Here is a 27,428-nt window from a genome sequence, read left to right as displayed (position 1 = left end):
ATCAAAAATAATTATTTTGAAGCATATTATTAAAGTAGGATTATTTTGATTGGTTAACTCATTAGTTAAACAAGCGAAATCCGTTTCATGTAAGCAATTTAAAAAAAAAAAAGGACTGATATTCCACATGGCGTGCAACGCTAGACTGGCTAGGCAAAACGATAAGTTCTTACCAGTTTGATAAGTGAGTCCAATGTGACATGCCACGTGGACTAATCCAATTCTAGATTAAAATAAATAATTTTTTTAACGTGAATCTTGCTAACTTGACTAGTGAATTCATACGTTGAGTAATCAAAACAACATCCTGCTTTGATAATATGTTTCAAACAACTGCCATTTGGGAAGTAGTTTGTTAAAGTGCTTTGGGTTATCCGTGAATCATGGTAGAAATAAGTCAAACTATATTTAGTTAGCCTAAGCCTAATCCAAATCCTAATTATAAAACCAAAGTTCACTTTTTTTATTTGTTGTAGGTCATTTTTCAAGTCTCGTTTGATCCATTTTAAGTTTGGTCTAATCTAAAAGCCTCCTTACTTAACCTATTTTATAATAAAGTTTATAAATAAATTGATAAAGTTATAAGTCTATGTAGATCAACTTTCATCTGGTATGATTTTTCTAAATAAAAACATTTTGAATAAAAAATTACAAGTTTTATACATTCTTATACTATCGTGTCTTGCTCAAATTGCAATGCAATACTTTATCTCACTCTTGCTTAAGCTAAAAACCTTTTGTTTCTAATCTTTGTCTCCAAAGTTTGAGCTTAATGTTAATTGTTTTCCTTGAGACTATATATCATCCACAAAAGGCATGCAGATATGGATAATCTTTTGTATGCCCTTGATAAACACATCTAATACTATATTAAACATGTAAGGACTTAAGGCTGAGATTTGATGAAATTCTATCCCCTAGAAAAGTCCTTAGTCTTGTCTCTGGGAGATCTCACACCAGTAGTTATCCCCTTCGAATGCCTTGTACTAGATATAAACTCTGCACAACCATTTTTCCTTCAAAGTCTCTCACAACAATTCTCATGGTACTTGATCATAAGCATAAAGCCAATAAAAATCATGTGTAAGTTTTTTTCTTTTTACTCTTATACGGTTATACCTTTTCATCAACCTTTGTAAAAGATAAGTAAGTGATTTATGTTGTAGACCCTTTTGGCATAAAACCAAGTTAATTTTCTGCAATTCATGTTTTTTCTTTTAATCTATGTTCAAACTCATTTTTCCATATATTTTATGGTGTTACTCATAAGTTTTATACCCTATAGTTAGCCTAATTTTGAATATTGCATCTTCTCTTAAATATAGTAACCATCGTATGTACTTTTCGTCCACTCCTCTGTCATTTTTTCAGATATCAAAATCTCAATTAAAAGCGTGATGAACTAAATGGAACCTTTTTCTCCAATACAGTTTCAAACTTCAATGCGATACCATTTGAACGAATAACTTTTCCCTTATCCATCTTTTTAATTAAAAGCTTAATTAATCTTCCCGTTGTGAATTCCGCAGTAATGAGCCAAATTCTAATCTTCCTTGGATTTTGGATTTCTAGTCCTTCCATATAAGTATCCAACCGATAATTGTCAAATATGCTTAATTTTTACACATAATTTAAGCTGATTATATGACATTTTTTGATAAATAGAGCTTAGTTTTGACTCAAAGTTAGGATTAAATAAAAAATTACACTTTAGATATATTAGGATATTAACTAGTTAGGATTTTTTGATGTTTTGTAGATTTTTGCAGGAAATTAGTCAAAAATCACAAGTGGTGATATGCTCACTTAAGCACAGCTTGTTATGCGCTTAAGCAAGTCAAGACAAAAGAGATTTTGAGAGCCTATTGACATGCCTTGCTCAAACAAATCTCTTTGGACGCTTGAACGAGAGGAATTAAGAGTCAAATAATGAAGGCTGGCTCGCTTAAGTGTGACCCCTTGAGCACTTAAGGGAGCTTAGATAGAGAGCACAATTGATTCTACTGAAGACTTTCACTTAAACCCACCCAAGGAAGCTTAAGTAAGGTTAACCAAGCCAAAAGACATACAAAGACCTTGCTTAAGCAGGGCATTACTCACACTTAAGCAAGAGAGTCACTTCAGGCTCATGCCACACTCGGTGCGCGAATGAAGAAGGATTTCAACATGAATTGGAACAGTTGTTTTATGAGAAGAGAGTGGATCATTCTTAGATTCTTAGCTTGTTATTCTTATACTTGTATTAATTCTTTTGAGAATTGTAATTAAGCTATAAGTAACTAATCTCCTCATTTGTCGGAGTTTGAAACAATACCTAATTTCATGTATTTCTCCTTTTCAATACAATTGTTTTTGTGGTTATTCTTCTTCTTATATTCTTAATGTCTATTTTAGATTAATAACCTATTACTTGATCATAAGAATCATTAATTTAATTGATAGACACTTTTTTAATTTCTAAAACTAAAAAAAATATCTAATTGAGATTGTCGTTAGATATAAAACAATATTAATCAGACTTTTTAAATTATATATTTTAATTTATAATATAGTTATCTATATATATATGTTACTCTTCATCTCATCAATACGATATTTTTTTTGAACAGTATTTATTAAAATAAAAATTTATTTATTTTCCTAAAACTCAACTTTAAAGAATCCATAAAAAAATCAAATTGAATCCAACAATAAAAAGGAAAAAAATATAACAAGTGCCAAACGAGACGTGGCTTGTGCCTATTGGTTCTTTGTAAGTGTCATGGATCGCCATCCGTGGCTTCAGTCGAGGAAACACTGCATCCGTTGATTCCCACCCTCATCAACGGTCCTTCTGTGGCCGAATCAAAATTTCGCAAACCAAAACAACATTCCAAAAATTTCCCGCTCAACCTTTTTCTCAATCTCCACCTTATATAAATACACTCCAGCTCACACAAACAACATATAACACTTTCACTCTTACAATCTCAGCTCATAGCATTCTTCTTCTTCCAACGAGAATCAGTCTTTGTGTTCCAAATGGCTCGTACGAAGCAAACAGCAAGAAAGTCCACCGGAGGAAAAGCTCCAAGGAAGCAGCTCGCCACCAAGGCAGCACGCAAGTCCGCTCCGGCGACGGGCGGCGTGAAGAAGCCCCACCGTTTCAGGCCGGGGACAGTGGCTCTGAGGGAGATTCGGAAGTACCAGAAGAGCACGGAGCTTCTCATAAGGAAGCTTCCTTTCCAGAGGCTCGTAAGGGAAATCGCTCAAGACTTCAAGACCGATCTACGCTTCCAGAGCAGCGCTGTCTCCGCTCTTCAGGAAGCCGCTGAGGCCTACCTCGTTGGGCTCTTTGAGGATACCAACCTCTGCGCTATTCATGCTAAGAGGGTTACCATTATGCCCAAGGACATTCAGCTAGCTCGTAGGATTAGGGGCGAGAGAGCTTAGGGTTTATGATTTACAAAGCCGTAGTGTTTTCTAAGGGTTATTATTTTGCAATCGATTCCTTCAGCTTAGTATTAGGGTGAAAGTCCTTGTTTTATTGTGACTGTATTGGAAACTCGTTTCTGTAATGTGAGAAATATTAATGTTGAGCCCTCTCATTTTAAGCTTAAAGCTGCTTGGATCTGTAGAATTACATCGTGTTTGGTCGTTATTCTAATTTCATAACATAATTAATAGATGTTTGGGATTTTTCTGGAACTGGATTGTAAGATTGTAAAATTGTTGTTGATGCACTATCGACTAGGACAAAGGGAGTAGATGAATTTCGTTGTGTTGTGGAAAATTGCAAATCTCTCCTACAATAACCATTTTCAAATTTCAGGCGGGTTTAGTTTGGAGGCAAGTCAAATGAGTTGTGTATTTTCTTGCAAGGATATTTTGATTTTATGCTGTAGTAATCATGTTTTCAACATATTTCCAATTGTATTGTTAATGTTGTTTTAAATGAAATGCAAAAGATAATCAGATAATTAGTTTATTTTTTAATTATGCTCTAAGTGTTTGATTCCCAAAAAGGCAAATTTTGATAAATATGTTTTGCAAGGAATTAATCTTTGATTATTAGTTGAGAGATAGTATTATAACATAATAACGTACCTACATGGACTGGGCCCATTTTTTTGGGCCGATTCATGCAATTACTTGTTGCAGAGCCCACTCTACTGGCGGGAAAGAGGTTTTAGCGGAGAGGATAGTAGTATATTTTCCTTTTTGGTTTTTATTAGTATGATGCAAAAACGCGGAATCTCTGAACAGAAAGCGCGGGAAAATGGAGAAATACTTGGTTTCGCATAAACCCCCAATTGAAAAAGTTCAGCCTCATCGTCGTAGGTAAATTTGTTGCGCGTGTTTTCGATTTCTGTTAGTAGATATAGGTCCTGATATTTGTTTTCTTCTTTTTTTTTTTTGCTGTAAACTTGTAGTTGGAGGTGCCAATGGAAGAGGGGCTCGGTTGAACTAAATGGGAGATTTGAGCGTAATTATCGTCATGAGATGCTGGATCTGCTAATTCGATCGTATTCTGAGGTGTGTTTGCCTTTTTTTGTTATTAGGTTTTGTTTATGCAGACATTTTTTTTGTAGGATGTTTTTTTTTGGTGGTTATACTGACTGTCTTATGCTACGCTTAATTGTGTAAGGTTGCAGCGTTTCCGCATTTGTATCAAGTGGATGGGGCGCCATGCCAATCTCATGTATGCACTGATAACTCTGCTAAATGGCTCTCTTGCTGCATTGATTTAATTTAATGATTTTTTTTGGCATGTTCTACAGACGAATCGATTGATTGGTGAGGCAAATGGTGATGGCCATCTTCCATTTAGAAAGTTAGTATTCTGACTTCTTTGTGTTTGATGACATGAATCAAGATTAAAAAAAAGAAGCAAATATTAATATTGCTGTGGTGTTTGTGTAATCAAATGCGGCTGTTTTTCTTCTTCCATTCCTGTTTACATTTACCAGTTTATGTTTAGCTTTAGATTAATTTACAGTAACCCATGCTAAAGGTATTATGTAAAGTTTGGAGTTATTGAAACAGCCTCACTCTTGTAGTTTTAAGCTAATATTCTCCCAATAAAACAAAATCAGCTACACCAAGGATTCTAGTTTTAATCGACCGGACAATTTGTCTTAGGATATTACTTCAGATGCACCAGTATATGACAGTGGTGTAGTCAGTACTGTTAACCACATTTATGATCAAACTGAAAATTTGGTAAACTCCCCTGCACCCATATCTAATTGAATCATTTTTTTATGAAGCTCTACTGACTCTCTCTACTTCTGCATTATTTTAAGGTATATTCATCATGGTTGGAAATCATGAATGGTTATAATGATAAATGCAAAACATATAATCTTGTCAAATTGTTATGATATTTCAGTTTGGAAAACTTATCATGATTATGTTATCTTAGGTTGTTCTCCACATTAAGGGATTTTTATGAGCATTAGACATTTTGATTTTTTTTATTTATGTTTATTTTTTCTTGGCAATTGTTGTGATTGGTATATTTGAAAGTTGTGTATGATTTCTAGGAAAAGAATTGAATTAGTAGTTAGCAATGGTATGAGCTGCTAGACATATAATGTTCCATATATCATGTATTGCTTTTCATGACATTAGTGATTTCTCTCTACAAATAGCTTACATTTGTTTTTTTAACAGGCAAGGCATCTCTGCAGTAGATTTTGACAACAAGGTAAATACAAGTGAATAATGAAAGGCTTCAGTTGAAATGAGAAACTGCTTAAGTAAATGTAATTGTGATGCTTCAAAAGTAAATAGTTCATGTGTAATGTACTAAAATAAGAAAAGCATCAAATACAAATATACTTAAATTTAACACAGGCAGCATTTGAATTAATGTTGTAGTTTCTAGGTTTTTATTATACTAAACATTTTATACCTACCAAAAAATTAGACATTTTATAACTTATATTTTCTGCTCATTTTTGCCTACAAAACTTTTAATCAAAACTGTTCATAGCTTTTGGAAAAAAAATCATTTCCCTAAAATATTCTATTCCCAACATGATTGGGTGCTTATTGGTTGTGACACTATTTTCACATGCTCGAGGACATTCTCAACCTTTCCTTGTTGTTATATATGTATAATTTTTTTCTTAATTATGGATTATATTTCTTGCACACCACTCTCCGTGTGAATTCACCACAGTAGTGATTTTATGAGTTTCTTCTTGTTCATTGTGAGAAGTAGACAACTTTGATTAAGGTGTTGTGTTGATAATCTTTTCATTTTATTTTATTTCTCATTGCTTTAGTATTTCAAATATTCTATCCATTTTTTGTACTGTACTCTAGGGAATATACTTGGTGTCTGTGACAAAATCAGGTTGCTTAACAGTTCACGACTTCGAAGCTCTTTATTGCCAGATACCTGAATTAACTTGTAAGTTCCGCTTTGGTGATTATGTTTTGCTTATTTTTAAAATGCTGCTGTGCTAGTCAAATTTGTTAGACTAGTGTTAGAATGTTTATGGATTTATTCTCTTCACAGCAATCTTGATATTGTGACCAAATTATTGGGTCTTTGCACTTTTAGTGTTAGACTTGAATTCAAGTGATTTATAATCAATATTCAATTACAGAATGATAAGAATTATTAGCAATGTCCTGTAAACCTTCTTGCCAGCTGACCTTGTTTTAATGTTAGGCTGGATGTATGAAATTTCTCTTTGCCTAAGTTTTGTTTTGAAAACCTAATAATATGCCATTAGTGTTGTTATGGCTTCAAATAGTGGAAATGTATTTTTCTTCCAAATTTGTCCAACTTATTTTTTTCTCTTGCAATGATTATATTTTTTTTAATAGGTGGAGTTAAATAACTAATTTCGGCTTGTTTGTACATGTTTTTACTATCTTATCTTATGCCTTTGGAAGAATAAGAAAAAGTGTTTAACGAGCTTCGCAACTACCTACTTCATTATGAAGTAGCTTTGTATTCATTTTATCCTTGGACAGGGAGGAATTCATATGAAGTGGTAATTATCATTTAAACTTGGTTTTTATTAATTTGATGATAGGCTTGAAAGAAGATGAAAGCAAGCATTTAATGCATCTCTCACTAAATCAACAACTTGATGCTGTCAGATGGAATCCTCTTAATCAGGATGAGGTGTCAGCTTAACTAAATTACCTTCTTGCTCAGTATTTCACTATGGAAATTTGTAATCGATAATTATTTTTAAATGATATCCATGACATGTACTATGTAAAATGTTTGTGCTTTGTTTTTTGTAGTTTTGTATGTTATAGTTTGTCAGTTGCATGTCAGGGATAATCTTCTGATGATTTGACACTTTTTCAAATGAAATTATCATAATAACAAGTGCCTGTGCATTTTATGTGTGACCAGTGATTTGTTGATTCCACTAATAATAGCTTTGTTTTCATAAATGATTCAATATTCTATTTGCCTTGCTATTTGTCTTCTCCATTTCAGGTTGTTTGTGCATCTGTAAAAAGTAACAAACTACTCATATTCGACGTTGGATATGTCTCATCAGATCCAGTTGAAGTAAATTTCCATTCTTATCTGTTATTGCATTTTCTTGTTAAATCTTGTTTACATTGACATTATGTTGCCAGCTATTTTCTTTCAAAAATCACAAAATGTTTCTACTTTCTGTTGTTGATATTTGACACAACACCAAATTCAGTTGATATGAATTTCTTATTGCATTATATCATTATTCTTAAATCTTGTCCTGTGATCTGATTTTGTCTAATTATTTGTTAATGATAAAATATAGCACCTTTACCAACCTTTATCAAATCATTACCTCAAATAAGGTCAGCTGGATTAATATCTTGCTACCTATTTCTTTTGGATGCATACAAACGAACTAGGAAACACACAGTAGAACGCCTTTTGGAAATGGGTGCATATTGCAGGACACTCATCTATTTACAATTTCACATTATCAAATCACTCATTGCTCTTATCCTCTTGTTTTTTAGGGATATGCTGGGAAATTGCTATTTTCATCATAATTCATTATTTTGGTTTTGTTTTATTTTTCGTAGAAATGTTTTTTGGTCATGTGTAGCAGTACAGGTGTTTATTTTTTGATGCTAGACTCACTAACTTTTGGCCCTTGAATTACATAATACAGGTGTTAAGAACAAGACAAACAACCACGGTTAATGGATCCAGCATACACAAAGGTCTCTCTGATGTAGCTTTTACAAAAAATGACACAAGGTTGGTAACATAGACCTAATTTAGAGGAATTGCTTGATTGGAGTAATAAATTCCTAATACTGTGCCACCATTTTCATATTTATGATCTAAAGATGTAATATAAATAATTGTCATAAAAAGCTAAACTGATGCCTAGGATGATTCTTAATACTAATATTAAACCTAAACTACTCCTAAAATGTTCTTTTCTAACACTTATTCACATAATTATTCATCAATTATCATAATTATTCAAGACTATCAGATATCTGGGCATGCCTAGATCTTAAAGGGTAGGGAAAGGTTGACTTTGAGGCTCTTATCTTCAGGTGCTTACTATTCTCTTCAAGGTTTCACACAAGTTATTTACCAATAGTCCTTGTGTGTGTCAAGAGATCTCCTCAAAGATTGCCAAAGAGAGACTTGTGCATTCTTTTTAAAGTTACTATTTTGTATTTTCCCTCAACCAATAATCTGTTTGACGAAAATGACAGTAGCACTAGTCTTTGAGTACTGTTCAGTAGGACTCATTGATTATATCTCCACCAGATATTTGAGTCTGTGTAACAATCAACACTTAATAGTAATTATCAATTTATCATTTTCTGAATCTTTTAATTCTTTTCGTCACTATGCTTTTCTCAATTTGCTGGTGAATTTTAACAGGATACTTGCTTCTGATACACATGGTGCAATTAATGTCTGGGACAGAAGAGTGAATACTCTACCTTGCCTTGAGCTTGCATCTGCTTCATGTGGTACGCTTAACAGCATCCAATTAAATGCAGATAATCAGGTTAGGAATTGTGTATCTAGTCTACAGAGTAATTTTGTACTTCTTTGAGTGTGATGCATTTTTTAACCCCGGCTTCTCCCCTCCCTTCTTCAGACAAATGCCAAATGTGTCCTTAAACTCATGTTAAGGATTAAAAATATAAAATCAATTGAATGAAATGTTGAACATTTCAAGTTCATTTCAAGTAATAAACCAAAGATTGATGCTAATATACCCCCAAGATTGATACTTTTGTTCCATATATGAGTGTTTATAATTTTTAATGAAATGCCCTATTTCTCCTAGTCCACTTAACCTTGATAAGATTGCAGTGGACAGCATAATACAAATGCTGTTGAATTAGGTTTTGGTTTGAACAAATTTTGGAATACACTTATACTATGTACAGTCAATATATTGAGAAATTGCAAGCAGTGATTATTCTATCCTTTCCAGATTATTTTTGGTGCTGGGAAACACGGGCTTGTGTATGTATGGGATATTCGTGGTGGAAGAGCATCTGCTACTTTTCAAAGTCTCAAAGAGGTTATATTTATACAGTGGTTGTTCTTTCTATTATGTTATGAAAAAAGATACATAAAATTATGCAAGTCAAAGGCTACTACTTGGACATAAAATTATGAAAAAGACTATTTTACAATGCTTTTAGTGATCATATTCTTTTTTATTTGGCTTCCTAGATATGCCATCCACCTGTAACATCAGTGAAGTTGGCAACATTGCTAGAGAAGATTGGATCTTTGAAGGTGTGATTATCCTTCCTGCTCCTGTCTATTGTATCATAATCATGTCATATCTTTACTTGAAGTTTGGTGTTCTAGTAAGAGTAGTTTTCACTTCAGGCTTCTCTCCAGACTATACAGTTTGCAATAAGATGTCTGGATTTCACCATCTGGTAATTGTCTTTTGCATACTGGTTGACTGGAAGTTAATATGGCAAGCCATTCTTATTGTATGCAGGCACAGGCAAATATTGTTCCCAAGGAGATTCACTCTATTGATATTGATCCATCATGCCCATATCAGTTAGCTTTCCATCTTGTGGATGGCTGGTAAGTTGCCAAATGTATTGGATGCTATGTTTAGTGTGTTTTCCAATGTAAATAAGGAGAGTTTCCATGTATTTCCATAATTATATCCTCTAATAGTTTCTATCATTAGACTATTAACTGAAAGCACGACTTAATTGCTTATCACATGATCGGCTAATGTTTCTGATTGGCCTTGTATTTTCTTGACTTTTCTTCGATGGTGGATCTGGAAATAATTAGTTTGTAGCTATTATCTTCCTTTAAACAGGCCATTTGATGTTGGTAGGGGTTATGTACATCAAATGTAGTTGTCTGTTATTTATTGAATTTTACATGTCAAGAAAAATGCTCCCAACATTTGATGCTCTGTTGTGGTGATAATTTTTTCCTTTTAATATTTTCATGTAGGTCAGGCGTTTTGGATACTAATAATTTTCAAGTTACGCATATTCATTGCCCACCCCCAGCTTGGTTGTAAGTTTGTCAGTTTTCATTTAGAGTTTTTCTTTTGAGGATCTTCATTTAGAGTTGCGTTGTTGATATTTGTGAAATGGCTTTTCAAACTATGTCTAAATTTGTTTACGTTTTTCATTTTTGTTAGAAACGATTCCTACATTCCCGCTGATCTATCATATTTAAGAAAACCTTCATGGCTATCGACGGGTTCGGTAAGAAATTTTATTGAATATAATGCACCTACTGTATTTTTACACATGATCCCCTGCAAAACTTTTACCTCTAGTCGTATACGCAAGCTACCACTTATCACCGGTTTCTAGTTTCTACTTTCAATATAATGCTTGTTTGGTGGTTGTTCACGTGTTTAAAATATTTTTTTTTTAGAGATCTGTTTCTTAATAAATTGTATAATATTGTTCTCTCGTTTGATAATATTGGTGAAATTTAAATTGCAATCTTAAATTATTTTTAGGCTTAAATACATTTTTTCTCTTTGTAATTTAACCTTTTTTTTTTAAATTTTTGTCTCCTTGAAGCGTTTTAGACAATATTTTGAATACTGAGAAAAGTATTGTTTAAAACGCTTCAAGCATAAAAAATAAAACAAATACATTTTGCCGGAATTAAAATGATTTTTTTTTTCCAAGACGAAATATATTTAAACCTTATTTCTATTATGTTAAATTGGTTTTTTGGTCCTTTTATTTTTTAGATTTAATTTGGTTTTCTAATTTTTAAAAACAATTAAATTTGATCCTACCATTTAAATTGGGTCAACTTGGGGTGGTTTGTAATTATCGGTGGGTTTAAATCGCTACAAAATGTACATTTTTTAAATTAAATTTAGACAAAATGATAAAATTGAATTAGTTTTAAAAATTAAAGTACTAAACTAAACTCGAAAAAAATTAGAGGAAAAAAATAATTTAACCTTTCTATTGTAAAGGAAAATGTTTTTTTTAAACAAATAAAAGTTTGGAGAGTATGGTTGAAAATTAACATTTTTAAACTAAGTTTTTCTTTTTTTATTATTTTATCCTCAGTAATTATTTTTTATATAAAATCATTTTTTACAATGTTTTTTTAAAATTTTTTGTATAAAAGGTATTTCTTTAGAGTTTAAACAACCCAAATAAAATACTGTCTTATGATCACAGAATCACTTTTTTTTATCTAAGATACTTGAATACAAAATTTAGTTATATTTATAATTGATCAATTATTGAAATAATCTAATTTAAACATACATATTTTATTTAAATAAGATATTGATCTCTTGGACTTTCCAATTTGTTGGCTTTTGGTGCTTATATTATATTATTATTATTATTAATTAATTAATTATATAATTTTTTTGGATAACATTTTATTGTAAATGAATAAAAAATAAAAGGTTTTGAGCTATCCGCTTCCGTATTTTTTCCCGCTCAGGACTTTCCTGTTTATTTAAATATGGCTCCTCATTGTAAGCATACCTTCTTTCTATTTATACACCAAATAATTATTTCTGTTGTAATCTAGTACAGATCTATTTAATTGGGTCATCATCTGATTGTGGCATTCATCTCTTGGATTTCTATCCCAGCACCAACTCACCAAGTCATGTGGATTACAAGTAAGGCACTCCAACAACGAGAAACATTTACTAGTTGACCCCAAATTCCCTACTTTAGCTTCAATTGAACACTCAATTGAGAAAGCATGTATACAGTAAAATGCACAGTACTCAAATCAAATTAACCATATTATTAATTTATTATAGGTTTAATTACCCATTTAATTCTTATAGTTTTCAAACTTATCTCTTTTTAGTTCCTATGTTTAATAAATAGATTTTTTTAGTATATAAAATTTATATTTTAATTCTCCTGCCGCTAGAATTCTTTAACTAGTGTAATTTTAATTGCAGGAGTCTATTAGGAATTAAAATGTAAACGTCAGATACTAAAAAATTCAATTACTAAACTTTAGAAATTAAAAAGGATAAGTTTAGAAACTATAGGGATTAAATGAGTAATTAAACCTTTATTAAACATTGAAAGCCAATAAGCCAAGTGTTCATATGCCTAAATTTACTTGACAAACTGCATTTTTTTTCTCAACAGTTTTAATTTTTTGTCATTCTTTACAGGGAGGATATGCAAGAAAATTCAAGGCGGCACAACCGAAGCAATCAGAACAGATTTATTTCTTTATCTGAAGGAGTTATCTCATGTGCTGCTCACCCTTTGTATAATGCCATCGTAGCAGGAACTAAGGTTTGTGAATTAGAAAATTCAATTGTCGTCATTCTTTGTTTAAGCATTGTGATTTAAGATTAATTCCTTCGAAATCAACTTCCTTTCCTGGCTCTGTATTCTGTAACATGGTTGAAGTATATTCATTAGTTGAAATACCCTTGTTTGTTTTAAAGTGAGCATGTTAGGAAGTAATCAAAATGACGTTCAAGCTAGCAGCAATCAAAGTGCATCCATGGCAATATTTGCTAATTTGATCTTCACTGTCAAGTTTTTGTGGCTAACGTCGATTGATTATTGGTTTCAGAAAACTTCTTTGCTCGTGATTTCCCAAAGACAAGAGTCATGCAGAAGTGACGATTAGTCCCAAGCATTGACGGAATTTTGTAGGGTAGTGGCAATTTAAGTGTATTTTCCTCGACTGAATTTGTAGATGCGTTTTTTTTTTTAAGATCAATTTGTAGATGAGTTAATGTGCAATTCCCTGTTCCATTACCTTTTGGTATGCTTTTCCGGTATCGTATTTGTTGAATCTTCGGTTCAAAATGGAAAGGGTTATTAAATAATAATCTGGTCCCGTAATAATATTCAACTTTTTGGTTTAGTTCTTTATTCTTTTTTTAGTTTTAGTCCATTTAAATAACAGAAGATGTAACAATGATATTGACACTTGACTGTCGATAAACTTGTGACTTTATCAAAGTTTCAATAGATTAGTCACATATAATTTGTTCTCATTTACTAGTTTGACTTTATGAATTTATTATGTATTTATTAATGATAATATATATTTAGACATCAGTTCTAGTAACAAGGTTGAATGTTATATTATTGGGACTAAAACTAACCTGGATAACATACTCATACTATAATATTGTCCAATCTACTCATGATATTCATGAAGGTATTATTACTTGGAATCACGTTCTATTCATGAGAAGCAAATCAAGTGACAGATAAGTTGGTTAAACATGCTTTGACAACACCTGAGTTACATGTTTATAATTTTGTGCTAGTTGAATTAGATTTGATTTTTCTTTTCAAGTCTTTTAGTTTCTTTAATAATATTCATTCACAAAAAATATATTTAAATAAGATTTAATTATTCATTTTGATCTTTACAAATATCATTTTTGTTTCTTTTATTCCCTATCATATAAATTTATAAGGCCTGAAAGGGATTAAAACTAGTATGTATAAAGGCTAAAATGGTTGATTTTTAAGTATAAGGACCAAAAGCTAAAGCTTGTATAATTACACAAGGTTCAGATGAGTCATTTAATTTAAATTTTAAATAATTGTGTTGTCTATTATTTTTAAATTATTACTAATATAACGTGATTAAATACGTATTATTTTATTATTAAATATTGATAAAATTAATTAAAAAATTTACGAAAATCAAAATTAATAATTTTTAAAACACATAAAACTAAATTTAATAAGATTTATTAGAAATAAAAAAATTGGATGTTAAATTAACATCAAATACTATATTTTAACAGTAGAGAGAGGTGCCAACCGATCTTGTTTTCCAACATGACATTATTCGGGGCTTTAATTTGATGTCACATAAGTCTTGTCATGACAGACATCTGAAATTCATCTTTTTTTCTATAATGGTTTTCAGCATCGCAGCATCAGAGAGACAAAAATGTCACAAATCTTTTTCAATCAATCATATATGACAGAATCGGCTAGAATACGCGGGCGGTAGGTAATACCACGTATCCATATAAAATACCATGTATCCTTCATATAATTTACGGAATGATGGTGTTGGTACCATTATTTTTAGGTCTGTTTTGACGGAGAGACAAGAGAAGGACTATAGAAAGGTTAAGTAATAAATTGGCTGACCCATCACTTGTGCTGTGCCTGTGCTTCCTGTCTCGTGTGAGTCATTCATACTAACTCAGCCCAATTTTAGATGCAAGTTGACGTAAACTCGTTTCTGTATGGATTTTCGACTTTAGAATAATCTATTAGGTCACATGATATTAACAGAAATTTAATGTAAACCTCATAATTATGGTAATGTACTACACGCATCAATTTACATAAAATTATTTTAATTTAATTAATAATCTTAACTTTGAGTTATGAATATGTAATTAATTACTCATAAAAGTTTTGTTATCCATGGGCAATCATACTTACTTTAAATATGATTGCTTCAAATGAAAAATATTTATGTGAGTTTGAAAATAAATCAAATTTGTGAATATTTTAAATTGTGATAACTAAAATTACAAAAAAATAGGGTGTAAAAATAGTAAATAATTAAAGAGAAATCAAGATTATAATTTAACCTAAAAATTAATATCAATAATGTAAGCATGTTATCCACTTGGGTTGGCCTAATGGTGGAGAGTTGGAATAATAGTTTCAAACAAAAATACAAGTAAAGTTGTCTTATAAATGAGTTAAAAGGTAAAGCTCAAACTTTATCATTTTTTTTTACTTAAATATCTTTGTTGTTCTTGTAATTTAGTGCTTTTTTAAAATTATTTTTGTATTTTTTTCATTTTAGTTCTTGCATGGTTTATTTGTTTTATTTTTTGTTCTTAAAGTGCTTTAATTTTCATCTTTTATTGTTCAAAGTGCTATCTAAAATGCTTTAATGATAAAAAATAAAATAAACACATTTTGCAAGATTAAAATGTTTTTCTAGGGATGAAAATAAAAAAGTATTAAATTATAAGAACAAAAAATATATTTAAACTTCACTTTTTAACAAGATAAATTTAAACTTATAGTTATACTCATAAAATAAATCAGTCCAAACAACCCATTTTTTTCTCAAATCAAACTTTAACTTGAAATGTTTACCTCAACTCAACTTATTAATACTCTTATAGTGTGTAATTAGTTGACAATGAAGAATCACATTTAAAATATAAAAATTATCGATCAATACTTATTTTAAGGTATAATATTATATTTCCAGAAATGACATTCTTAATAACATTATACCTAGAAATATTATTATTTCCATGAATATGTTTGGGTTAGTGTCCAGTAATTTCAGAAAATAATTAAATTTTAATTAATGAAAAATTGAAAAAAAAGAAAAAAATATGAAATAATGAATTGAATTAGGAAGAGATAATTACTTTAAAAAGTAACTTCTATTGCCATTAGAATACTTAAAGATACCCACTTTCATTATAGAAATGAGAAACAATAAATATGGAAGTTTTGAATTTTTGAAAATCAACAATTTTTTAGAATGGTTTTTAAAACTTCTATCAAACGTAGAGATGTGATATTCTCAAACTCACTTTCCTAAGATTTATCTGTGATACCTTGAAATAAACGTCTAACTTGTAAAAATCACATTTAAAACGTAAAAAAATACATCTTAAACATGCAACCGAACTCGTTAATAATAATGTGTTCCAAAAAGTTGATAAGAAGACGAAACATACTGCCTAGAAGTGAAACATGTTTTCACTGTGTGCCAGCAGCAATTGATGTCCCTTTTTATTTTAAACATCAACTGCTGCTGGACATGTGAGTTGCCTTGCAATACATGTTTGGTCTCTTACATAAGTGAAACATGGGTAGCGAATAATATTTTTTTCCTTTAAATTTTAGTGTGTTTTACATTTTTGACCGACTGAAATAAACGTGATAAATAATAAAATAATATTTTTTTATCAGTAAAAATAATAATAAAATAATATTGTGACATGTCATATGACTAATGACTAAAATCACTTCAAACTGATAGTTAATTTTTCTTTCGTTTTTTGATAAATAATTTCAAATTTATCCTAAATTTGTCAAGTCCTTCACCACATTATATATCATCATGCCTCTAATCGTCACCTTTGACTATCCCATACGAAGGTTAATTTCCTCCAAGCATTGCATCAATCAAGCCAAACACTTATTTATTTTGGAGTCATAAGAGCATTTTACATTCTTTTTGTGTGTGAGATTGGTTGTTACTCGTTGCAACGAGGGTGTCAATAACTTTATCAATCTCTCTACAACTGTCAAGTACTTTTCCGCAAAGTCGAACCTTTGATATTATAAATACTTCTTAACGGTTAATTCTTTTTGGATTGGCTTTTCTTAATTAGTCGTGTATTATATTACATTTGGTCATTCATCAACAATTACACCATACATTCTCCACACTCAAGCCACGAAAAATAAAGTATAAATAAACAATCAAATTAAACAACTAAGAAAGACAAGATGGACATATGTAAAAGCATATATACCACGTATAAAAAAAGTAAGGTGAGGTGGTATTGTCATTTTATATTATACTAAACAAACAGGACCACACTTTGTTGCTAGTACTTGGTTTAGTTTATTTCTTTACAATTTCCTCTTTTGTTCCCCGGAAGAGACGCGAAATTCCTATCACTTGTATCTTTCAGGCTAGGCTGTGACTATGAGTGTGAAAATGAAAGAGAAGTAATCCTCATCCTCATGCACACAAATCTAGAAACGAGGTACATGCCCATGTTCTCTATGGTTATGTGAGAAGAATTGTTCTACTGTAGTAGTGCTAAATGGCCTTTTCCTAGTGCAATGCGACATTTGTCTAATGGTTATGTGAGCCCGTGGCACATAAGACCACACCTTAGCGGTCCCACATTTCCTAGTCTGAGATTTTTCCAACTGGTGATTTCCTTTTTCTTTTCTTGTTACCAACTATATATAGATACCTACTTATCTTTTACCGAGAAACAATCTTAAATTGGGTAAAATAATTATAAGCGGTAAAACAAACTTTTAGTTTAAACATTTAATGTAATCACATATTTAGAACATTAACTTAAATCATTGGTTAAATTTGAATAATCTCACACTAGTTAGATTTATGGGATAACTAGTAAGGTTAATTTCTTTTTATAACCAAAGCATGCAAGTGATATGATGCCATGACAAAGTTGTCTGCATGATTTAAGTTATCAAGAGAAGTTAAAGGCTGTTTAAATTGATTAACGTGGATCTTAGGGCTTCCCTTATCTTAAGTCCTTTTTGGAGACCTTTGTTGTCCCCTACCTCCTTGCCAATGAAGTCAATTATTGACAGAACAGACAGAAAGATACCTATCCTAAGCAATATCTTACACCATGATTAATCCCAATTTACTCTGATATATCCTTATTGGGTCCCATTTGATAGAGAAAGAAATGTACAATTTCTTAATATTTGCTATCTATGCTCCTTTGCAGGTATGCCTGTATTAGCAATGCAATTTCTTAATATTGCTGAGGGAGACTTCTGACCTGTGTAAGTACTAAGTAGTGACTAAAAAGCATTTAAGATATGGGTTCACAAATATAATTAGACAAATAATGAAATGAGCACTTTGAGTACTTAAAGAAAGAAAAGGTTATGATATTGAAAGAATAAGTAAGCATTTGGCGTCTAGATAGTGTAAGGCACTATATGCTAAAGGATTACGTAGCTTTGTTCAATTGAATTTCTCTCTCTCTCTCTCTCTCTCTCTTTTGGCTATTTTCTGTTTTATTCTTTTGTTTAAGATGACTCTCTCTTTTCCTCTTTTCTCTTTGTAATTTTCTCTCTTCATCTTATTAAATTTTCTTCTGTTGTCAAAACCAATCACATCTATGTCATAATGAGTTGGCTAAACTACCTAATATGATTTAGTTATATTCTTTTGACACGCTTGAGCTTTATGCTCTCAATATAGATGATAATATCATAATTTAATTCAGGCATCGTGTGCCAACGCAATCAGTTAAATGAGAAGAGACATTTTTTCCTGTGGTGCTTTAGCTAATCTTACTAAATTTTATAGATGCTTCGTTTCCACAAAATTGTGACTTCTATATGAAGAAGATTGTAACCCAAACAAGGAACTTCTCATAAAAAAATAAAATAAAATCGTAGGTTCTGAACTTAATAATAACCTGACATAAATTTTAGATCTTAATCTCATGAAATTGGTATCCACCTTCATTTAGTCTATGCACTTATAAGGGGCATTATCCTGTTACCACGGACACTTAATTTACTCTTGAAGCAACCCTTAAACTGTTGCAATTTACCTAAATATAAAATTGTTGATACCAAAAGTAAAAGTAAAAGTAAAAGTAAAATAAAATAAAAAATAAACACAGCATAATCAACTATATTTACATACTATATTTAAATAGTTTTTTTTCAAACCATATAATATTAGGGTCAATATCCCCCAAAAGATTCCACTGTCCTATATGAAATTATAGTTGCAGTTGTGTAAAGGATTCCAGACTGAACAATAAAGATCCTTCGTTTTGAAAACTACCCTTGGGGACTAATATTCATATATGGCATGAGACGGGCTTTTCTGTCATTTAAAAATTGTTTCCCAATGCTCACTTGATCCCCACTGTGACACTCTGTCTCGAATATATGATTCAATGTCTGTGAAGTGTCAAGCTTTTGGAACGTTTTGGTTATTTTCCTTTCCCCTTTTTGCCAAAAGAAAGTGGACCTTTCACGCCTCATTATAATTGATCTTCAATTTTTTTATTTGAAGAATATGGACCTCAACCAACATAATTGCACGTTAGGGATTTGCAAAAGAAAAAAAAAAGTTACTTTTCCAGTTGGAGTAGGTAATAAGCGTTCAAAATGTCCAATTTGAGCATAAATCAATAAATTTATAGTGGGGATCTAATTCGGTTTGTTTAGTAGAATGCATAAATTTTTTTGATATTATTTTTTATTGTGACTGTAACACCTCATTTTTTTAAAAATAAATAAGAAGATTTTTATTTAAAAATTAATAGAGTTTTTATAAATTAAATTAATGAGAAGAAATGATTTTTGTTTATTAAAATAAGAGTTTCATAAATTAGAAAATAAATAGAATAAAATGATGTTTTAGAAAATAAATGAATGTTTTAATTGGTCATTTATTTAATCAAAGAGTAAAATAAATTTTATTTTTATAAAATGATAAAATAAAGAAAAAAATAGAATAAAAATATGCTTAGAATATCCTAACTATAAATAGATGTTCAATTTTTATCATTGTGATCTACATTTTTTTTTCTCCCAGAATTACGATTTCAGACTCGTTAACGGTTGGATCATCCTGAAATTTGGATACTAACTTTGAAACTCATTTTCACACATTCCCACCGTTGTGATTTGCGAAATAATGTCTTTAGAGAGAGAAATACCTCTCACACGGAGACAATGAAATTGAGGCTTCAATCTCTTTTCTTTCTCTCTAACACTTGAAAATTCTAGCAGAACAACTAGGGAAAAAACTTGAAGAATCTTAGGAAACCGCTAGACGCACCATTATCTCTACTGGACTACACATGTGAGCTTGCTTAAAGGTAATGGATGGATTTATCGTAATTAGGATTAGAGTGAACATGTGTAGAGATTCCTAGAGGATCAAATTGGGGTTAATTTTGGGGTATTTTATGTGCTTTAATTTGCTTGTACAATGACAACTACAAATTGTTCATGTTTGACGGGTCAATTAATGCCCTGATGCGAATTGGATGGTTAATTCAGTGTTTGGCTTTGAATGTTAGAAACCTAGAAATTTAGGAATTCTAATTGGGGTTAGTTTTGGGGTGTTTTATGCGTTTTAATTTTGCCTGTACAATGATAACTACAAATTGCTCATGTTTGATGAGTCAATTGATGCCCTGATGCAAATTGGATGGTTAATTCAGCGTTTGACTTTGAATGTTAGAAACTTAGAAATTTGGGAATTCTTAATTCTTGCATGTTTTCTTGAAATTGATTGAGAGGTTTTGTTCCTCATGATGTGATCACATGTTTTGTGTTATTCGTTTTGAATTTGAGTGTGTTTTGAGGTCTAAATTGTGTCTTTTTTGCTTATGAAATATAGGTTTTTAGTGAAGCATGATCGTGCTTGATGCGAGCACGCCAGTGTTGAGTGAAAATCAATTATTTTAAGTCTGTGTTATTTTCCTTACAATGTGAATTAACTTTTAGCCTAAAAATGACTAAGAAAATGATTGAATTAGGTTTTGTGGTCTTCATGAAAGTTGTATCCTTGGATGTTATCAAACAAATGTGTTTGTTCCACCCAATTCATAGTATGGCCCCCTAGAGAGTCAAATTACTGACCAAAGGTCGAGCTGTCAGGATTAAACAATGATCCAATGTTTACCTTAGGTTTAGACATAGTTAATGGTCAAACCAGATTTTGTGATCAACATAAGAGTTGTAAATAATTGTCTTAGCTTTCAAATAAGATAAGTATGAACTTAATAAGATTAGTACATCCCCTGTACTGGTAATTTTACTATACAAAGGTCGTATTAACTTAGGAGAAAATGTAAGGATATACTTGTTTACTGTACATGTACGTGTGGTTGCTATTAAATGAATGAATAAGTGAATGATTATATACCTTAAATATTGGAAGATTGCTATTGTATGATATATATATATATATATATATATATATATAAATATATGTTTTGTGTCATGTAAATATTATTACTGTGTGATGAGTATATGAATCATGAGGCATAATGGCATGACATTTTGAGATTATGAAATTGTGATTGAGATTTAGTATAAGTGACAAGTTGAACATGTGTTAATTTGTGAGATATACGTGAACATGTGATGGTGGATGATGTTGAATTTTGGACATGAAATATGGTTGTGAATAAGTGTTTGGTTAATAATTGATGTGATAATACTTGTGTTGTAAATTGTGAATTATACAATAACCCAATTGGTGTTTACCTTGAGAAAGTGTAGGGTTCTAAATTAGGAACTTGAGGTGTTAAAAAGGAAAGTGTAGGGTTTCAAGTTAAGAACCTAAGGTGTTAAAAGAAAAGTGTAAAATTCCAAGTTAGGAACTTGAGGTATTAAATTGCAACACAATGTGTAAAACGTGTTTGAAAACAAGTGTGATGTCGCGTGTATTGTATAATTCATGAGCAGTGTCTGCGTGCAAAAATTATTTTAGGGGTTACACCTAAATCAGGAAGGTGAAACTCTAATAGGTTCTTTGAAGTCTAGGTTTTGGGGGTAAATACACTCGGTTTGAGTGCTCTTTTAAGCCTATGATGATCCTATACGGTTGAAGCATTTTCACAAAACAGAGTGATCCTGACTGATCACCTTATGATTTCACTTAGTGAGAGTGATTTGGCATACCAATTGTGTGGCTTGTCTTGTTATATACTCTTAAGCGCCCTAGTGTTATTTTTCACTGACATGGTTCCACATTGCATATATGATTAAGTCTTATTGTATCTGTTGCATAACACCTACGTGATGATCTTTGTGACTTGTTATGTGATGGTGTGTAATAAATTGTGTAAGTGTGAGATGCGATATTGTATTTGAGATGTGTTGTGTTGAATATGTGATTAATCGTGAAGGTGTGAAATGTGATTTGTGATTAAATTCTAGGACATAGGATGTTACGTGTCGAGTGTTGAAATAATGCAAACTATGCCAAAGTTAAGCCTTGTTATACCTATATTATTGTTATAATTATATTATTGTTATATTCATATCATACTTGTATACTTTTGTTTATCTCTATTTGTTGAGGAATGTGATGACTCGTTCTCTGTGTGATATTTGTGTTTGGATTCTATGATGATCTAGAATCTTGTGTTTGTGAGAGCAGATGACTAGGTGAATTGATTTAAGAAACCTCATGCTGGAGGACGTTGAAACACAATGCTCTGATATGACGTGACATATATTGGAGCATGAGTTTCTGTTTTAATTGCATGATATTCCGAATATGTTATTTTACTTTATGCTACTTAACTTGAGTTCTTTCGTAAATTTGAATGACCTTATTTTGAGTTGAAAATATTTCTGATAAATTTTATTTAGTAACAATGAAGCGAATATGAACCTTTTGCTCACTTAGATTTACTTATGATTTTATTGAATAAAATTGATTTAATTAGATTTCGTATTTTTTATGTTTTTCTCATTTATATGCTTGTTGAGGTACAAGGTGTCACACTTACGGATAAAAAAATCCCAATAAATTTAATAAGTGAGGCTTCCTCATGTGAATTTTCCCAATGACTTTACTCAGCATGACAAATTTAGCTCTTAAACTTCCATCAAGGGTAATGTTACAGTTTATGCATTAGGCATTCATTTGATTCAAGAGAAGGAACCTTCTCTAATAGGTCTTATACTCAAAGCAAAGTATGGCCAACCAAGTAAGGGAGAAATTGATAAGTAAGGACATATACATATGTAATAAAATGGGTAGATGAAAGTAACATAGTGGGATCTAAAATATAAAATGTTACCTTATCACATAAGAACATGTTCTCATCATGAAAATGAAAAAGCCACCAAGGTCAATTGATGCCTTTGTGAACGAAGTTACATAGTCGTGTCATTAACTGTGATGATTATACACGAAGTATGAATTAGCATTAAAGCAACATCTATAGTTCAAACTATCCCTAAGTTGAAAGCAGAAATGGTTGACCACATATATGAAAGTGGAAGAGAGTGGCATGGAACTTCTCATGTTCGTACTAAAAAGCAATTATGTGATATGAAACAGTGGTACCACCACTTAATGCTGAATTCTGGTAATTTTTGGAATATGTGGGCAAATTGGTAAATTAGCAACAAACTGCTGATGTTACAAACATGTAAGAGTTAAAACTCCTTCCCTCTTCCTCTCTTCTTTTTCACATCATCACATGCCCTCACCCCATTAAATTTTTCTTATGATAATAAAAACAGAATTAGTTGGACTTAGGGTGCCCCTCTCTATACCTCTTTCTATTTTCTGGCTCTCCAAGGTTCTACTTTAGATATAGCCTTTCAAATCAAATCCAACCATTAAATACCACTTGGTCACCCTCTTTGTTCTTCTCGCCCATATAAATAAAAGTTTCTTATTTCATCTAGTGCATATAATATTATCTTTTCAAAATTTACATGTTCCACTCTGTTCTGTTTCATGGCTGCAACAACAGCAACCTCGGCACAGGTTTTCAAAGACTACAAGGACAGCAACAATGGCAACCCTGAAATTACGAGGCATGAAATTCAAGCCGCCATAGCCAAAGCTGTGGAGCTAAGAGCTCTTCATGCGGCTTTAATGCGAGGAAATAGCCCTGCCAATGCTAGATTCCCATCCCCTTCCCCTGCTTCGCGCCCTGTTGCTCACTTCTCTGCTCAAGATTACCCTGTTTTCACTCCTGTGAGTATTTTAATTTTTTTTTTCCATTAATTTTGGATTGCAAATTTTGTTTTTTTAGTTCTTTTGATGAATTGGGTATCCTTAAATATGTCCAATTCGTATCAAAACAGCTATTCTGTTCTAAGAAACAGAGTACTTTTGCGGGATTATGTTTGAATTGACTGTTCCTGTTGATCATGATAGGGACCAAATTTAAGATACTGGAATTTGTGGAATATGCAAGCATTTGTTGCAGATAGATTGAACTATAGATGAAAACTCTACTTGAATTATGGTCCTTCAACTTGCATATTCCACAAATTCAAGTATCTTAAATTTGGTCCTTATCATGAAAGGAATAGATACTTGAATAAGGAATTATGAACGCTGTTATTTATTGCAGTTGAAATGAATTATGAAACTGCTGCTTTCTTTATAGGTGGTTTAGGTAGATATCATTATTATTGCGGTTACATCCTTAATCTTTGCTCCTTTTTTTTTATTTAATCTTGAGGAAACGCCGGCCGTGAATGAGAGTTTTGACTTTTTTGAACATTTTAGGATTTTGCTTTAAATTCTGCGTCATGGAACTCTTAAGGTTCATTAAGTCAACTGAACTGAATCCTGAGGAGAAGTCTGCAACTATGACATTTATTATCTGACTGATTCTTTAATTCGAAGAATAATTTAATGTTTTTTCATCACTTTTCATTATTTTCATTTTCTACCAATTTTTGTGGTTCTGTAAACAAAATGAAAACAAATTTTTGTGGCCGCAACTGCAAAATAATTAATAAGTTTCTAAATGTGAGAATTATTGACAGAGCTACGAAGATGATCCACTGGTGGGGTACAATCAAAATTCCATGAAAAGCCTAACAGTATCAGAAAGTTGGGATGGGAGTATGCTAGAAGGAGGAAACAACATAGATAACATCGTAGCAGATTACAAGGAGAGATCAAGTTCAAGGAAGGGACTATATGCTGGTTTTGCCAACCTTGAATCTCACATATGCCCCACGGAAGACACCAAATCTGTGACTGGCTCTAGCGCAAATCAAATTACCGTTCTTCAAACATCGCCACCAAAAGACTACTTCAAGTGTAGGAGGCGAAACAGTATGGAGGATTTCAAGTCTGTATCTTCCTGCAACAAATGTAACCCTGCCACCTTAACTAGTGAATTTGAGAATGCAAGGAACAGCAAGAGCTCCAACATTGTTGTCCAGGTCACAGATTCCCGCTCATCTCTTCAATCACAAACTAAAAACAAGGGGGTGATTTCTTGGTTGTTTCCAAGGTTAAAGAAGAAGCACAAGAATGAGAATTCCCCTAATAGAGCAGAATCTGAGGATGTCTCTCAGGTGCTTAAGGACTTGGGAATAATGTCAATTGAGACACTGAAGAAAGAGCTGGTGGAAGCAAACGAAAACCGAGACATGGCCTTAATGGAAGTTTCTGAGATGAGGAATTCATTGGGGGAACTGAAACAGAAGCTGGAGTACTTGGAGAGTTACTGCAAAGAGCTGAAGAAAGCTTTGAAGCAAGCCGTGCAGCCAAGGGATTTTCAACTTTGTGACCAACTAAGTAGTCTTCCTCAGAGTAGGAAATCATTTGAAGGGAATGGAGAAAATTTGATGCCCGTGAGTGAAGAAGTAATGGTTGAGGGATTCTTGCAGATAGTATCAGAGTCTAGATTATCAGTGAAGCAGTTCTGTAAGACCCTTATAAACCACATTGAAGAAACTGATCATTCTTTGACAGAAAACTTGAATTTTCTTCTCCAACCATATAAGCTGTCACTGAATTCCAAGTACTCAAAGGCAGTTCTATACCATTTTGAAGCTTTTATAAACCAGTCTCTCTACCAAGACTTTGAGAATTGTGTTTTCCAAAAGAACGGTTGCTCAAAATTCCTTAACCCGCAGCAGGATCGTCAAACACAATTCTCCTCATTCGTTGCCCTTAGGAATTTGAGCTGGAACGAGGTACTGAGAAAGGGAACAAAATATTACAGTGAAGAGTTTAGCAAGTTCTGTGACCAGAAAATGTATTGTATCAACACTAGTCTGAAATGGACAAGGCCTTGGCCTGAACAGCTCCTTCAAGCTTTCTTTGTGGCTGCAAAATGCATGTGGCTGCTACATTTGCTTGCGTTTTCTTTCAATCCACCGTTGGGAATTTTAAGGGTCGAAGAGAATAAAACCTTTGATCCTCAATACATGGAAGATATGTGTCCGAGGTCACAAGGTCCAAGAAGAGTTAAGATCATGGTGATGCCAGGGTTTTATGTTCAGGATAGGGTCTTGAGGTGTAAAGTTCTCTGCAGGTACAAATCTGCGGCCTAGGTAAGAGTTGGAATAAGTTTTATATGTACATTTTCTTTTACTTTTAGACTCACTCATCTTAAGTCTGTAACTAGCCAAATGTACGTGATAATTAATAATAGTTCAAAGTGATCTAATCTATTGCATGTTCAATTTTGGGTGCTTGTCATTGGATAGATAAAGATTGAGAAGTGCATAGGATTGTTAAATAAAATTATGCTAGCCACTCGTTCTGTCATTACGAATGCTCTCAATTTCATGTAGTTCAGAGCACAAAAAACGTATTAAGAGTGTACTTGAATAAATTTCTCTATAAACACTCATAGAAAAAATAAATAAGAAAAATAATAATAAAAAATTCGGGTAAGTTAAAATTGACTTATGCAAAGTATAAAAGAAGCTTTCAAAAGAACTGATATGAGAAAATTTCTACAACTTTTTTTTTTATTTTTTAAAAAACTAATTTAATTTTTTCTTTGATTTTCTTCTCTTATGTGTTAATGAAAAAAATTATCCAAACAAACTCTAAGAAACACATGTTTTCATCTTTGGCTAATCACTAGCCTATCCTTAAATTTCTCGTAGGACCCGCAGAAACCTGTACGGATAGTACCTCTTGCTTAATTTACTAACTATACGAATACAGATGAATGCTTAATAACTGCCGTGTTAATGAAGACTAAGACTAAATGAGGAAATATTTTTCCTAATTATTATAACCAGGCATTGTGAAAAGAAACCCGATGATTTAGTAGCAAACAACAATTATTGATGTTGAAGGGAACGTACCACCAATTTTCTTTCTTTATATTTGCAATGTGATGTTTATAAAATTTCTGAGATCAAAACGAGGGAGTACCATAGAGAACTCTAGAGGTAGAACTACATTCTCCTAGTAGAAACAGCCTTGCCAGATGAAACTTTGATACTCCAGCGGAACCTTTTATATATACTACGCAAAGTTCATTATATGATTATAGTATTGTAACTATACGGATACTACGCTCTTGCTTAATTTACTAGGAAAAGGAATGCCCGCAAAATCCTGCCAAAGCATCCTTGTGAAAAATACCTCATGCCCATAACTAGCAAGTCAATCCGCCACTGAGTTCCCCTCCCTATAGGTGTGAAAAATCCAAATGGTCCCAGGTATAACATACTATAAGAATTTTTAGTAATTGCCTTGTTTATGAAGCCAAGGAATGAACAGGACTAAGACTAAA

General features: G+C 31.9%; 3 protein-coding genes across 3 annotated transcripts; all 3 read left to right on the top strand.

Annotated features, from left to right (window-relative positions):
• Positions 1-2,928: 2,928 nt before the first annotated feature.
• On the top strand, positions 2,929-3,600 carry LOC100789332 (histone H3.2). Its single transcript, XM_003537905.5, has one exon. The coding sequence runs from the start codon at positions 3,022-3,024 to the stop codon at positions 3,430-3,432; it is 411 nt and encodes a 136-aa protein (XP_003537953.1). The 5' UTR covers positions 2,929-3,021; the 3' UTR covers positions 3,433-3,600.
• A 471-nt stretch (positions 3,601-4,071) lies between these two features.
• Positions 4,072-13,321, top strand: LOC100780441 (uncharacterized). The gene is made up of 18 exons (XM_003539010.5): positions 4,072-4,320; positions 4,413-4,515; positions 4,628-4,681; positions 4,761-4,813; positions 5,656-5,689; positions 6,313-6,400; positions 7,035-7,126; positions 7,454-7,528; positions 8,127-8,215; positions 8,861-8,990; positions 9,426-9,515; positions 9,671-9,736; positions 9,951-10,042; positions 10,430-10,495; positions 10,623-10,689; positions 12,007-12,095; positions 12,612-12,738; positions 13,025-13,321. The coding sequence occupies exons 1-18, from the start codon at positions 4,259-4,261 to the stop codon at positions 13,079-13,081; spliced, it is 1,434 nt and encodes a 477-aa protein (XP_003539058.1). The 5' UTR covers positions 4,072-4,258; the 3' UTR covers positions 13,082-13,321.
• Positions 13,322-23,399: 10,078 nt separating this feature from the next.
• On the top strand, positions 23,400-26,342 carry LOC100779911 (IRK-interacting protein). Its single transcript, XM_003539009.5, has 2 exons — positions 23,400-23,899; positions 24,703-26,342. Exons 1-2 carry the CDS (start codon positions 23,657-23,659, stop codon positions 26,224-26,226), a joined length of 1,767 nt encoding a protein of 588 aa, XP_003539057.1. The 5' UTR covers positions 23,400-23,656; the 3' UTR covers positions 26,227-26,342.
• Positions 26,343-27,428: the final 1,086 nt, after the last annotated feature.

This window comes from Glycine max, chromosome 11, assembly GCF_000004515.6.
Source record: "Glycine max cultivar Williams 82 chromosome 11, Glycine_max_v4.0, whole genome shotgun sequence".
NCBI lineage: Eukaryota > Viridiplantae > Streptophyta > Magnoliopsida > Fabales > Fabaceae > Glycine > Glycine max.
Note: the sequence above shows the minus strand (reverse complement) of the source record. Positions and strands in the feature narration are given on the sequence as shown.

Bases quoted from the DNA above. Each gene is read 5' to 3' on its own strand.
- LOC100789332 (XM_003537905.5), top strand. From the start codon at position 3,022: ATGGCTCGTACGAAGCAAACAGCAAGAAAGTCCACCGGAGGAAAAGCT.
- LOC100779911 (XM_003539009.5), top strand. From the start codon at position 23,657: ATGGCTGCAACAACAGCAACCTCGGCACAGGTTTTCAAAGACTACAAG. The intron at 23,900-24,702 runs GTGAGTATTTTA...AATTATTGACAG, and splicing joins ATTACCCTGTTTTCACTCCT to AGCTACGAAGATGATCCACT.
- LOC100780441 (XM_003539010.5), top strand. From the start codon at position 4,259: ATGGAGAAATACTTGGTTTCGCATAAACCCCCAATTGAAAAAGTTCAG. The intron at 4,516-4,627 runs GTGTGTTTGCCT...TAATTGTGTAAG, and splicing joins TAATTCGATCGTATTCTGAG to GTTGCAGCGTTTCCGCATTT. The intron at 8,216-8,860 runs GTTGGTAACATA...GAATTTTAACAG, and splicing joins TTTACAAAAAATGACACAAG to GATACTTGCTTCTGATACAC.